At 42.3% G+C, this 14,294-nt stretch overlaps 1 protein-coding gene across 1 annotated transcript in view; it reads left to right on the top strand.

The window, feature by feature from the left end:
- PKN2 (protein kinase N2) overlaps positions 1–14,294 on the top strand; it is a 116,534-nt gene that overhangs the window by 75,270 nt on the left and 26,970 nt on the right. Inside the window, exons 4-8 of the mRNA XM_054037030.1 lie at positions 5,352–5,469; positions 7,264–7,409; positions 7,508–7,721; positions 12,188–12,373; positions 12,949–13,058. Coding sequence (XP_053893005.1) covers positions 5,352–5,469; positions 7,264–7,409; positions 7,508–7,721; positions 12,188–12,373; positions 12,949–13,058 — 774 coding nt within the window. The remainder of the gene's footprint in view (positions 1–5,351; positions 5,470–7,263; positions 7,410–7,507; positions 7,722–12,187; positions 12,374–12,948; positions 13,059–14,294) is intronic.

Raw genomic sequence — 14,294 nt, 5'->3', positions numbered from 1 at the left:
TAAGCCCATTGCTTCTTGTCCTATCCTCAGAGGTTAAGGAGAACAATGTTTATTCCTCCTTTGTAACAACTTTTATGTACTTGAAAACTGTTGTCATGTTCCCCCTCAGTCTTTTCTCCAGACTGAACAAATCCAATTTTTTCAATGTTCCCTCATAGGTCATGTTTTCTAGACCTTTAATCATTTCTGTTGCTCTTTTCTGGACTTTCTCCAATTTGTCCATGTCTTTCCTGAAATTTGGCACCCAAAACTGGACACAGTACTCCAGTTGAGGTCTAATCAGCGTGAGGTAGAGTGGAAGAATTCCTTCTTGTGTCTTGCTTACTACACTCCTGCTAATACATCCCAGAATGATGTTTTCTTTTTTTGCGACAGTGTTATACTGTTGACTCATATTTAGCTTATGATCCACTATGACCCCCAGATCCCTTTCTGCAGTATTCCTTCCTAGGTTATCATTTCCCATTTTGTATGTGTGCAACTGATTGTTCCTTCCTAAGTGGAGTACTTTGCATTTGTCCTTATTGAATTTCATCCTATTTACTGCAGACCATTTCTCCCGTTTGTCCAGATGATTTTGAATTTTAATCCTGTCCTCCAAAGTACTTGCAACCTCTCCCAGCTTGGTATCATCTGCAAACTTTATAAGTGTGCTCTCTATGCTATTATCTAAATCACTGATGAAGATAGTAAGCAGAACTGGACCCAGAACTGATCCCTGTGGGATCCCACTCGATATGCCCTTCCAGCTTGACTGTGACCCACTAATTATTGTTTGGGAATGGTTTTCCAACTAGTTATGCACCCACTTTATAGTAGCTCTATCTAGGTTGTAGTTCCCTAATTTGTTTGAGAAGGCCATGCAAGATAATATCAGAAGCCTTACTGAAGTCAAGATATACCACATCTACTGCTCCCCCCCACCCCATTCCCCTCAATCTGCATGGCTTGTTACCCTGTCAAAGAAAGCTACACCTCTACCCCGATATAACGCGACCTGATATAACACGAATTCGGATATAACGTGGTAAAGCAGTGCTCCCGGGGGGGGGGGGGGGCGGCTGCGCGCTCCGGCAGATCAAAGCAAGTTCGATAACGTGGTTTCACCTGTAACACAGTAAGACTTTTTTGGCTCCCGAGGACAGCGTTATATCGGGGTAGAGGTGTATTAGTTTGTTTTCACATGATTTGTTTTTGACAAATCAATGCTGACTGATATTTATCACCTTATTATCTTAGGTGTGTGCAAATTAATTGCTTAATTATTTACTCCATTATCTTTCCAGGTACTGAAGTTAAGCTGACTGGTCTATAATTCCCCGGGTTGTCCTTATTCCCCTTTTTAGAGTGGCACTATATTTGCCCTTTTTTCAATCCCCTGGAATCTCTCCCATCTTCCAGGAGTGTTCAAAGATAATTGCTAATGGCTCATATATCTCCTCAGTCAGCTCCTGGAGTATAACAGGATCATAGGCGTGCGCACGGGGTGTGCCCAGGGACACCCTAATGCAGGGGTGGGAAAATGACCCCACTCTCCCAGCGCAGCAAGCCGTGGGGTCCGCGCTCCCAGGCCGGAGTGCCCGGCCGAGCACAGCAAGTCGCTGGCCCCTCCCCTGCCTTCCTCCCCCTCCCCTGGAGCCATGCTGCTCTGGGGGCCGGGGCTGCGCACTCCCGTGGGGCAGTGTTTGGCTCCGCGGGGAGGCAGACACGCTCCCCGCTCATCGGAGCCATGCTGCCGCACATGCAGTGTTCTGAGGGGCGGGGCTGCCCGCTCCTGCGGGGCAGCATGTCTGGCTCTGCACGGAGTCAGACATGCTGCTAGGAGCCTCATGGTAAGGGGTCTGGGGCTGGGGGGGGGGGGGGTTGGATAAGGGATGGGGGCAGTCAGGGGACAGGGAGCAGGGTGAGTTGGATAGGGGGTGGGATCCCGGGGGGGTGGTTGGGGCGGAGGGCCTCTGGAGGGGGCAGTCAGGGGGGGGGGGGGTTAGATGGGGCATGGGAATCCCGGGGTCTGTCAGGAGGCGGTGGGTGGATAGGGGTCAGGGCACAGGGAGCAAGGAGGGTCCGGGGGGGGGGGGAGTTAGAGTGGGGGGGGGGGTGTCTCTGGAGGGCGTGGTCAGGAGACAAGGAGCTGGGGGGAGGTTGGATGAGTCAGGAGTTTTGGGGGCCTGTCGGGGCAGAGAGCGGTTGGATAGGCGTGGGAGTCCCAGGGGTCTGTCTGGGGGTGGGGGTGTGGATAAGGGTTGGGGCAGTCAGGGGACAGGTAGGGGGTTGGGTCCTAGGGGAGCAGTCAAGAGACAAGGAGCATGGAGGCTTAGATAGGGGCAGGGGTCCCAGGAGGGGGTAGTCAGTGGACAAGGAGCAGGGGGGGTTGGGAGTTCTGAGGGGGGCATTCAGGAGGTGGGAAGTAGGAGGGAATGGATGGGGTGGGGGCGGGGCTAGGGCAGGGTGGAGGCGAGGCTAGGGCTGGGCTCCCTGGGTGCACACCCTAATGAAATGTGCTGCGCACGCCTATGAATAGGATGTATTTCATCAGGCCCTGATGACTTGAAGATATTTAACTTGTTCTTTCCCTATTTTAGCCTTTGATCTTACCTCATTTTCACTGGCATTCACTATCTTAGATGTCCAATTGCTACTAAACTTTTTGGTGAAAACTGAAACAAAATAGTCATTTAGCACTTCTGCCATTTCCACATTTTCTGTTATTGTTTTTCCCGCCTGATTGATTAGCATTTCTAGTTAATAAACACAACTAAGGGCCTCCCACCAAACTCTTGTCCTTTGTTTTTAATATTAAAAAGCAATTTTCTAATAGTAATAAGACACACCAACACGTTGGGAAAAACACCAACCCTGTGTGCACCAGTAACATATCTGTTGTGACTTATTGCTAGAGCACAGGTTTCCGAGTGGTAGCCATGTTAGTCTGTATCAGCAAAAAGAACGAGAAGTACTTGTGGCACCTTAGAGACTAATAAATGTATTTGAGCATAAGCTTTCGTGGGTAAAACCCACGGATCAAGTGGGTTTTAGCCCACAAAAGCTTATGCTCAAATAAATTTATTAGTCTCTAAGATGCCACAAGTACTCCTCGTTCTTTTTGCTAGAGCACAATGTCCTTCTGAAATGCTTATCTCCTTTCCATGGGGTTCTGGGAAATTAATCCCCAGTGAGATCACATGACTTAACTTCACATACGGTGACCATCATAATTCCAGGTACCAAGACAGCTCTTCATCACAGGCTTTGTTTAAAAAGGCTCTGACTGTCAAAGCAGCATATGTATGTCAGTCTGTCTGGACCCTGGGACTGCGTAAGGGGTTTCTATTCACCACAAGAGCGCCACCTCCTGGACAAATCTGGCGTAGCAACTTTCTACCAGTAGTTAATCACTGTGGTGGTCTCTCTTTCTGTAACTTTCAGTGTTCCCTCTTTGCACTCAAGCCCTCTTACTGGGTCCCTATATGGTCTCCCTTTCTGGGGTATGAAACTCTCACTGGATCAGTTCTCAGGATGGTGCCTCCAACAGTCCTGCTAGTGGCTTGTAGTGGAATCCAGACCTTCCCTCAACAGTGGGTTCCAGCCCAGGGACCTTATAATCAGCAGCCGCCAAGGTCTGCCCAGTCTCCTTCCTTGATGCTGTTTCCCTTGGCTTCTTCCTACGCTGCAGTCTCAGGTTTTCCTTCTTCACAACTCCTCTGGGATTGGCCCTTCTTCTAGGGCTAGGATCCCAAGGCTTATTCTCCCCATGGTTTTCTTTCTCCCCACCTCTCTGCTCCCAGCGAGTGACTGCAGAATTTCCCTTTTCAGCCCCTGCTACTTCAAATTTCCTCTTTGTATTCCTTACCTAGTTCTCCCCTAGCTGGGCTTGATCAGCAATTAATAATTTATGAATCTCTGGGTCTCCCTCCATATGCAACTATGAAGGTTAATTGGCTTCTTCTGGACCACCTTAACCCCTTCAGGACTGAAATGGGTGCTTTGAAACGTTCTGCATTCACGGAGACTCAGGCATTAAAAGATCTAAGCACAACAGATGTTCAATAAGTACTCAGCTCTGACTCTGAGGCTGGGTTTGTACATTTCTGTTAAAAGTGCATGATGTTTTTTACCATAGATCTTCTCTCATGTAGGAGCTGGGGTGCCCACAGCTGTATGCACGTTGTGCACAGTGCATACCACTGGTGGGGAGTAGGGCCACCCAGAGTGGGGGACAAAGAGGGAAGTTTGCCCCGGGCCCCCAAACCTGAGTGATGCTGCAATTCCATACACTGGGTCGCAACACCACTCACTGAAACTTGGCTCGGCAGCCCTTCGAGACGGGGGGGGGGGGGGGGGGGGCTGCCAGGCCAAAGCTGAGTGTCGCTAGCTGCCATGCTAAATTAAAGTGAGAGTGGTTTAGTTGTGTACCATATGAAAAAATTTGGAGGGCATCCACGTGTAGAAGTGTTACCAATAGTAAAATAGAAATCTGTAGCAGTAAGGGCATGGGAGAAAATCAGAGCAATAAGGTAAAAACAGGTCAGCAAAGTAGATAAAACTATGATTTTACAAGGTCTGATGTTCCTAGACAATGTCACATTTATCCAGATTATTTCCAATAGAATGGCTTGAGGTGTTTTAATGAACTAAAAATATACCTCCACCCTAGCTTACTTTTCATTAATCTCCTAGAGTAGTTTGGTGAATTGGTCTGCTGTGTTATGTGATCTGTAGGACCCTACCAAATTCACGGTCATGAAAAATATATCACGGACCATGAAATCAGACCTCCCCTGTGAAATTTAGCTATTGGAGGGAGGAAGGGAGAGCAACAGGGCTGGGGACACCCCAGTCAGGGTCTCCTACTGTTCACCGGCTCTAGCTACTAGGCTGCGTCGGGCTGGGGAGGGACAGGACTTCCTCTTCCCCTGCACGGCTACTCACAGTGGAGATCAGACCCACCTCCACCTCTGGGAACCTCCTCCAGCTCTGAAGGCAGCAAAGAAGTGAGGCTGGCAATACCGGGACCACTCTCTACAACAGCTTTGTGATCCCCACGCCCATGGCCCCCTGTTGGGTTGAGACCCCCCCCCAGGGTTGCAACATTGAAATTTCAGGTGTAAACATCTGAAAACATGAAATTGACCAATTTTAAAACCCTCTGTCCATGAAATTGACCAATTTTAAAACCCTCTGTCCATGAAATTGACCAAAATGGACTGTGAATTTGTTAGGAGGCCCTAGTGATCTACTTTGCAAACTTTAAATATGATTTGGGAATAAATATCAGCTGCTGCTAACTGAGTTTCTTCACCTCTTTGTCATCCTGAGTGTTTACATTTTAAAACTTCCCTCTTTTTTAATAGGATCGAAAACTTCTTGCTACAGCTCAACAGATGCTGCAGGACAGCAAGACGAAAATAGAAGTCATAAGGATGCAGATTCTTCAGGCAGTCCAGACCAATGAATTGGCTTTTGATAATGGTGATGAAGTAGAGAGGACAGAAATGTGCTTACTAATGTTAGAATTTTACATAGGGATGTACTAATATGCATTTATGACTGCAAGAAAACCTTGGCGGATGAGGAGGTCAGATAGAAGACAGGCTTTGTTTTTAGTGAACTTAAATAGTACAGAACAATAGAGATGCCACACTACATATTCAAACCTGAATGTGATTTTTCTAAAGAAAAGGTGCTTTCCGTTATTTGTAGTTTTGTGGTTTGCTTTGCATTACTCTTTTCACACGTCGGCCTTTCCATTTTGGCTTTTCCTTTAATAGTTCAGTTTAGATTAAGGTCCAAATTCTGCCCACCTAACTCATGTGGATAGTCTAGGACTATTAGTTCTAATGGGAACAGTTAAGAGAGTAAGGCAAATAGGATTTGGGCCCACATCTGGCAATTTTAGGCCAGGGAAGAAACTATGAGTTTTTACAAACCAAAGCACAAAATTGTCTCAGACCAAATTTTTTCATTGCTCAAACACTACATTTCAGAATTTAGTGGTGTGGTTTTTTGTTTTTTGGGGGGGAAAGTTCCTTTGCAGGCTGTGAGAACCTGTCTGCTATTTTTCAGTCTACAGGGAAATTTTACAGATAAGTTAAAGGCCATGAACTATTATAGTTTGATGCTGTAAAATTATGAGCATAGTGGTATATCTCTTGATTTTAAATCTTGTACATGTATATCTTGTGAATTATTGAAATTGCCTGATCATCAGGGCTTGAAATATCCATTTGCTAATGATAAGTGGGAAGTCTTTTTACTGTGAAGTGTCATAAATTTTGTCAAACTACATTTTTAAATCTTATGGTTGCAAAAAGAACCTACCAAATTTAAACCAATGCAGTGTTATCTTCTTGAGTATGCAGACATGGACTGCAGTGTCTCCACTGCTGCTCCTAGCTTTGCCAAACAGTACTAGAAGGTAAGGGAATATATTTTATTGGACCAACTTCTGTTGGTGAGGGAGACAAGCTTTTGAGTACACAGCTCTTCTTCAGGATATTACCTAACCCATCTTGTCTCTCTAATATCCTGGGATTGATACGGCTACAACACTGAATACGTCAATAACACTGGTCATGTTCGCTCTTACTATTCTGAACTCTGGAGGCAGTAGTGAAACTGTCAAGAAATTATCTGCTGCTGCTTGGGAAATCTGAGCATGAGCAGGAGGAGTCACTAGAGTTACTGACCAAAAACAATTTGGGAAAGGCCTGGTGTAAGACCTCTCTCATCCCCCATTCTTGCAGCAGCCACAAGAGCTGGGGTGTGGTGTGGAATAGGGCAACAGGTAGAGCTTCAAATTGATCAGACATTATCTTGTCAGAGACTGATATGAAAGATGAAGTCTCCAATTTGGGTTCAGAGGCAGAATTCTAGAAAAAAAACTCAAAACCGTACCCTTTCCAGTAGGTAGGGGGCTGTGTGGGAGATTTGGCTTTTTGCAAGGGCATTGTCCCTTAATTTCCCTGCGGAGGATCACTGTCTTTGATATCCTCTAGTTAGTAAGTTTAGTTCTTTGGTTAGTATCAGTCTAGTGGATTTATCAAGCTCGGAACATAATCCTTTAAATGCAACACTTTGGATTTCATTATTGCTTTTATAACATATGTGGATATGATCTGCTTCTCTTTTACAGTCTAACAAAGCTGCATCTATTTTTCCTATACTGTTAAATTCTGCATCTATTAAATTATTTTTATTGCTAAATATTGAGAACAAAAGTAATAGATGGTATTCAGTGAAGATTAAATGTTTGTTTATTTGTAGCAAAACCTGTGATAAGTCCTCTTGAGCTTCGAATGGAAGAACTGCGGCATCATTTTAGGATAGAGTATGCAGTAGCAGAAGGTGCAAAGAACGTGATGAAATTGCTTGGCTCTGGAAAAGTTACCGACAGAAAAGCACTTTCAGAAGTAACTTTTTAATGTAGTTTATGACATTTGATTTTAAATACTATGTTTGAAGAATGTGGATTGTTCTAAAAATCTTTTTTTAATTTATATCGAACAAGGCTCAAGCAAGATTTAATGAATCAAGCCAGAAGCTGGACCTCTTAAAGTATTCATTAGAACAAAGACTGAATGAACTTCCTAAAAACCATCCCAAAAGCAGTATTATTATAGAGGAGCTTTCATTGGTCTCTTCACCAACACTAAGTCCACGTCAAAGTATAATATCTACTCAGAACCAGTATAGTACGCTATCCAAACCTGCAGCTTTAACAGGTATGTGGTTTTGTATAATTTATTACTCCTTTTGATTAAACTTACTTGAGAATTCAAGTGATACATACATACGTTATTCTATATTGTCTGTAAAAGTATGTGGAAATAGCTCATTCTTACATGCTTTTCTTAAAATAGTTGTAGGATATATGACCAAAACACACACAATAAAATGTTAAGCTAGATTTAGTAAAGATGTTACGTAATTTGTATATAAATATAAAGGTTTAGTGCAGTGGTTCTCAAACTGGGTGTCGGAACCCCTCAGGGGGTCGTGAGGTTATTACATGGGGGGGGGTCGCGAGCTGTCAGCCTCCACCCCAAACCCCGCTTTGCCTCCAGCATTTATAATGGTGTTAAATATATAAAGTATTTTTAATTTATAAGGGGGGGGTCTCACTCAGAGGCTTGTTGTGTGAAAGGGGTCACCAGTACAAAAGTTTGAGACCCACTGCTTTAGTGTTTGTAGTGGCTGATAGAATTGAGGTTCCTTAAATATATTTGATATGTACAAAGTTCAATTAAAAAAAGAAATGTTCTGGTCCTTAAGTAGGTCTCTCTAGAATAATGCTAGCACTTTTCATCTTTAGATTATCAAGTGCATTATAAAGATGGTTATCTCCATTTTACAGATGGGGAAACTGAGGTGCAAGGGAGTTAAATGACTTGCCTAGATCACATACCAAGTTAGTGGCAGAACTGAGAATAGAACCCAGGTCTCCTCACAGCCCCATACCTTATCCACTGGGTCTCAGTGGCTCCCTGGAAGGCGAGATTTATGTTTAAAAAAAAAAAAAAAAATTAAAACTATATTTATAAAGTAGAGAAATGTTCAAATATTCCCTAATGTAAATGCACAAAAATATTAAGCTCTCTGTTTATTTGTGCTAATGGTTTTCTGAGATTAAAATAGCTAAGTATGAGGAATTAAATGATAGTATTCACAGGACTAAATGTCTGCATAGTGGGTTATGAAAGTCAAGATTATATAGTCAGTCAATGTCTCAGAGATGCTGTTTGTCTTGAATTGTGGAACCTCATAAAGGTTTCAAGAGATCTGGTATGTTTTTAATGAAGATCTCAAATACATCCCTCCAGATTTTACTTTGTTTACTTAAAGCAGGTGTTGAATAAAACTGTGTTCAGATATGTTGTGTTTATTGAATTATTAAATAAACTACCAAATTAGAAGTACTAATCCAGCTGTTTTCCTTTGTTTTCCCCTACATGACTTTACCTTTAACTGCTAAACTGAACTGTAACAGAGGAAGTTTGTCGTCCTCCCCCCCCCCCCCCCCCAAATAAAAAAAACCAAATACAGGAAGTCAAATTCTGTCTTTGCAACACAGGGGCTATCTGTGTATATCTGAGGGCAGAGTTTGGCCTTATGAGTTTAATTTTTAAAAAATTAATAAAACAAACACAAGCTTTTCTTTGTATGCCACGCTGCACCAACGTTGTTAATGTGGAATGATTCTTCTTGTCTTACATAAGAAATGTAACAACTGGACAAAAAGCGGAGATACAAAGTTCTGCAAATCCCTCTGGCTATCTGTGTGGCGTTTTTACAGATTCAGCACAGTCTTTCTCCAAATCAATGTGATTTCACTAGGGATTTTTACTGGAGCACTGAGGATTTCAGTGTCCCTGGGTGGTATTAATGTCCTGACCCTTGCTTTTAAAACCATTTTATCTTTCTCTTAAATTCTAATCTTATATCAAGACAGGTGGCAAAATAGTTAATCTTTAAATATTTCTTACTGATAGTTTCATTAATTATCTTGCAGTCTTGACAAAGTGAATTTAAAAAAAATGCAAGACACACTGAAGTGCAGCAAAGGAAATTTAATGGTTACTTTTTTGGGTTTTTTTAAACTGAACTGTCGCATTAGTGCTGAAAATAACCATGCATATATTTTTGCCCTCAACAGGAACAGACTCATGAGTCTGCCCTCATTACATGGCAGCTGCAGGTGCAGACTAGCAGAGGTGCTGGAACAATTTGTATAGTGGGGGTGCTGAGAGCCGTTGAATCAAACTATAAGCCCTGTATATAATGAGCTCCAGCACCTATGAAGACTAGTATAATTCAAATATAGTTAACTGCTTTTCAGGCTAATATACTTATTAGTTGGTGACATCCCTTGATACACTGCAAGAAAAGAATCTAAATCTTCATTTAAAGGAAAAATGCTTTTACAGGCGAGTCTCATCTTGCGCTGGGGTTACGTTCTGTTGTCAGTGCGAAAATCGCGTATGGTCAAAATTACATTGAGTGTAATGGCGGGCGGAATCGCTCGCACTACTGGTACAGTATTTAAATTGTTACTTTTCTCTTTTTTTGTTTTGTTTTTGCTGACCGCGCAAAGCTGAATTTGCGCATGTTAAATGCGCGTAAGATGAGACTCTTCTCTATTACATGAAATGTATTAAATGCTGAAGACTTTCATGTCATCAGACACTTTAAAATCTGTCCACATTTTAGGCCTTTGAAGAAATATCCTGAGCACCTAGTGTTGTCTTTCAGGTGGAGCAGTGGGGGGCAAAAAACCTAATTGGCTTCAAGACTCAGTTTGATAAAGTTATGGAGGGGATGGGACTGCCTACAGTGACACATAGTTGATCTGGGAGTGCTAGTAGCAAATATCCCCAAAGGCTAGTGATGAGAATCTAGATGGGGAGGGCTCTGAGTTACTACAGAGAATTATTTCTCAGATGTCTGGCTGTTTGGGTTTTGCCCACCATATTTCGGGTTGGGAAGGAATTTCCCCAGGGTCAGATTGGCTGAGATTCTGGGAGGTTTTCGCCTTCCTCTGCAGCAGGGGTCACGGGTCACATGCAGGTTTAAACTAGAGTAAATGGTGGATTCTCTGTAACTTGAAGTCTTTAAATCATGATTTGAGGACTTCAGTAACTCAGCAAGAAGTTATGGGTCTATTACAAGAGTGGGTGGAGGAGGTTCTGTGGCCTGCAATGTGTAAGAGGTCAGACTAAATAATCAAGATGGTCCTTCTGGCCAAAGTCTGTGAGTGTACAAGTTTTAAATGAATTTGATTGCATCAGTATGAACATTCTAACTCTAGAAGGAGGAGGGTGTCTTCTTGGATGTCCATTGGATGTATTGTTAATTCAGACATTATCATGTTACTGCAGAGAGGGTAAGGATTGGGAAGCAGCCTGAAGGCCTCATACCCACTTGTGTAAAAGACCATCTTCTTCAGCAAATCCAGATATGTTTAAGTTACGAAAGATCAAGAGATTTTAAATTATGCATATATTTAACTCCTGAGTTAAGTGTGCAGGAACAAAATTAGATTTTTTTAATGTTTCTTCAACAAACTAGTAGTATCATTAGTCACTTAAAAAAAAAAAAAAAAAGCATGCTGGTGTTCTCTTTAACTTTATTTTAGTTATATGATTTTTAGTAAGCTGAGATTGTCCCTTCAACAGAGAGTATTAATTTTAAATTTTTCTTATTAAATTGAAAACTCAAAAAATGAATTTAGCTTTCACCATTGATCTGCTTACTTATTTGTATTTTTAACTACTTGGGAAATAAAATGGAGTTGCCAGTCTATTTAAAGTCAGTTTCCCTTTTTGCATTAGCACAATGCTGCAATGTTTAGGTTGCAAAAATAGCATTGTAATGCTATCTAGAAACCTTGTTAAAAGCCTTATATTTTAAAAACATTCATAGGTTTTCATTGCTGTTGGGTTTTATAAAAGATTATTTTTAATTACCTAATTTTTGGGTCAAATATGACATAACAGTATCTCTTTAATTGCTGTACATAGGTAAGCATTTCAATATTTTCATAACTTAATGCTTTCATACTTAACAACATAATAAGTATTCGGGTTTTTTCTACAAAAAATAAAACCTGTCGCGCTTCAATACATGTGCCCTCATTCAGAAAGTAAATTATTTACTTTATAGTGTTGCTTATCACATTTTATTGACGAATGCCTGCTAGTGTACAGTAGACATCATTGTATCTGTTCCCTAAATTTAATATTAACACAGCTGTCATTTGTGAGAAAATTGCCTTTTCTTTAAATTTCAGTTGACAATTTCTCTTCTTCCCTACTGATGTAGTCATCAGTTGTGTTAATTTTCTTTTGCTTAAATAAAGAATTAAGATCTTTACATGTAAGCATAATCAAATAGATTTTTTAAATTGCTTTGTGCTATACCACTGAATTGTAACCCCTGCTGATTGATTCCATAATTGTTTAATCTTGATGTTTTTAATTTCAGTGGATTTCCTTCCAATAAATTAACACTACAATCTAACTTGAGTCTCTCATCACTTATCTGAAGCAAATATCTGTGAATTCTATTACTCAGTAACTTCTGTATAGGTCAGAATGTGAGGTTCTAATATGAAATCATTCACTAATCATTGCACTGTGTACATATAAGAACTTAGTATGTGACAAAAGCAATTGTTTTTATCTTGTTTCAGGTACTTTAGAAGTAAGGCTCATGGGTTGCCAAGATATTCTGGAAAACGTCCCTGGTCGATCAAAAGCTACGTCAATTACTCTACCTGGCTGGAGTCCAAGTGAAGCCAGATCATCTTTCATGAGCAGAACAAGCAAAAGTAAAAGTGGGAGTAGTCGAAACCTTTTGAAAACAGATGATTTGTCCAGTTTAGTATTCTTTTTATTTTTTAAACAGTCTAATTTGAAATGCTCAGAAAAAGTTAATTGTTTGCTTAAAAAAGCCCTGCAATATAAAACCTGCTCAGCGACTGTACCTTTATTACAGCTAAACCTCAAGCAATCACTTCCTGTTCTGTTATGCATATTGCTCAGGAAGAAAGATGGCAGTGAAACAAAAATTGACATTGTTTTAAATATTACCAAAGTATTAAGAGGGGTTCTTGGTGGGGCTGTTGCTACTGTATAGGACGAATGATGGAAGAGAAGACTGTAAGAGAATTCAAAATTTCATCAGATTTACCAACCACATACCCACATGGTTTTTGAGAAAAGTGCATTTTTATATTTGTGGCTTTTGTAACTGAGAAATGGATTTCAAACTTAAAAATGGTCTAGCTCTTCATCTGATATGTTGATGGATCGAAAATTCTTTAATCCTAAATTTAATTGGTTCATGTGGGCATAATGGTATTTTTTAGTAAGGCATTAACACTGAAGTTTTTTTGTTTTTGTGGAAAATCCTCTTATACCTTTAAGCTGAGTTTGTGTAACTTACTTACAGATGAAATCTGTGCTGTATTGAAGCTGGACAACACAGTGGTTGGTCAAACTAGCTGGAAGCCTATTTCCAATCAGTCATGGGATCAGAAGTTTACACTGGAACTAGACAGGGTAAAGACACTACTGTTTCCATTGATGGAGATTGTCAGTTCCATAGATTAATTTCATGCTTCTTTGTGTCTGTTCTTTTCAGCTGTTATGAACCTATTCAGATTCCATGTATATAAGTATTCCTGTTCTTCATGGAAGCAATTTCATGGCATGAAGTGTTAGTTCTTCTTCAAGTGCTTGCTCATATCAATTCCAGTTAGGTGTGTGCGCGCCGCTTGCACGGTTCATCGGAAGGTTTTTTTTTTCCCCAACAGCACCCATTGGGTTGGCTTTGGAGCCCACTGGAGTCGCACCTTCATAGCACCACGTATAGGGCCCCACCGATCTGCTGCTTCTCCAGTTCCTTCTTACTGTCAGTGGTGGTCGTTGGACCGTTTCGTCTCTCATCTTTAATGAGCGATCCTCTAGCATATGTTCTGTAAATAGTTAATGATAGTTTTAAAAATAGACATCTGGACTTGGGGTACTGGGCGGGTATTTCCTTCCCCCGCTTCCCCGTTCCTCTCCTGGGCCCGGGGCATGCCTCAGACCCAGGGGTTTAAGCCATGCGGGGTTTGCCAGAAGCCTATCCCAAAGGGTGGCCTGCAGTTGGCTTGTCTAAAGTGCTTGGGGGAGTCCCATTAAGCAGACAGGTGCAAGATCTGTAGGAGCTTTCGCCCCCGCACAAAGGAGGAGAGGGATCAAAGACTAAAGTTGCTGCTAATGGAAGCAGCTCTCCGCCCTCAGTCTGAGTCGAGCTCTGTGGACATGGCACCGGGCTCTTCAGTGTCGGTGCGCAGCACACTGGCTTCAGTTGAGGAGGTGCCGAGGAAGGACTCTGGGAGCAGAGACCCTCGGCACTGGCATTGCCTTACGCCGAGCATGGCGCAGGATCAATCTTGGCACCGCTCACAGTCTGCTGTCCCAAAGAAGCAGCACAGGAAGACTGATAGAGGGCATTCCCCTTCCCACGCATAGGAACGTGAGCCCAAGGGAGGGAGACCAGTGCAAGACCGTACCTCCCCTCCAGCTCAACAGTCGTCACAGTTGACTCCGGGACCCTGGCACCGATCCCCAGCAGCGATGGGCACCATAGCCACGGCACTCCCAGTCAGCGGGGATGACCCAAACATTTCCCCCGGTACCGTGGCCACCACAATGGCAGGTACCAGCTCAGATGCCAACCCAGTGGCCCTTCTGGACCCCAAGGGCTTAACACCAGTCCCAGGGGTCCACCTCAGTACGCTCCTTTTCCAT

Source organism: Malaclemys terrapin, chromosome 8, assembly GCF_027887155.1.
Source record: "Malaclemys terrapin pileata isolate rMalTer1 chromosome 8, rMalTer1.hap1, whole genome shotgun sequence".
Classification (NCBI taxonomy): Eukaryota; Metazoa; Chordata; order Testudines; family Emydidae; genus Malaclemys; species Malaclemys terrapin.
This window is presented reverse-complemented; position numbering and strand designations above follow the sequence as displayed.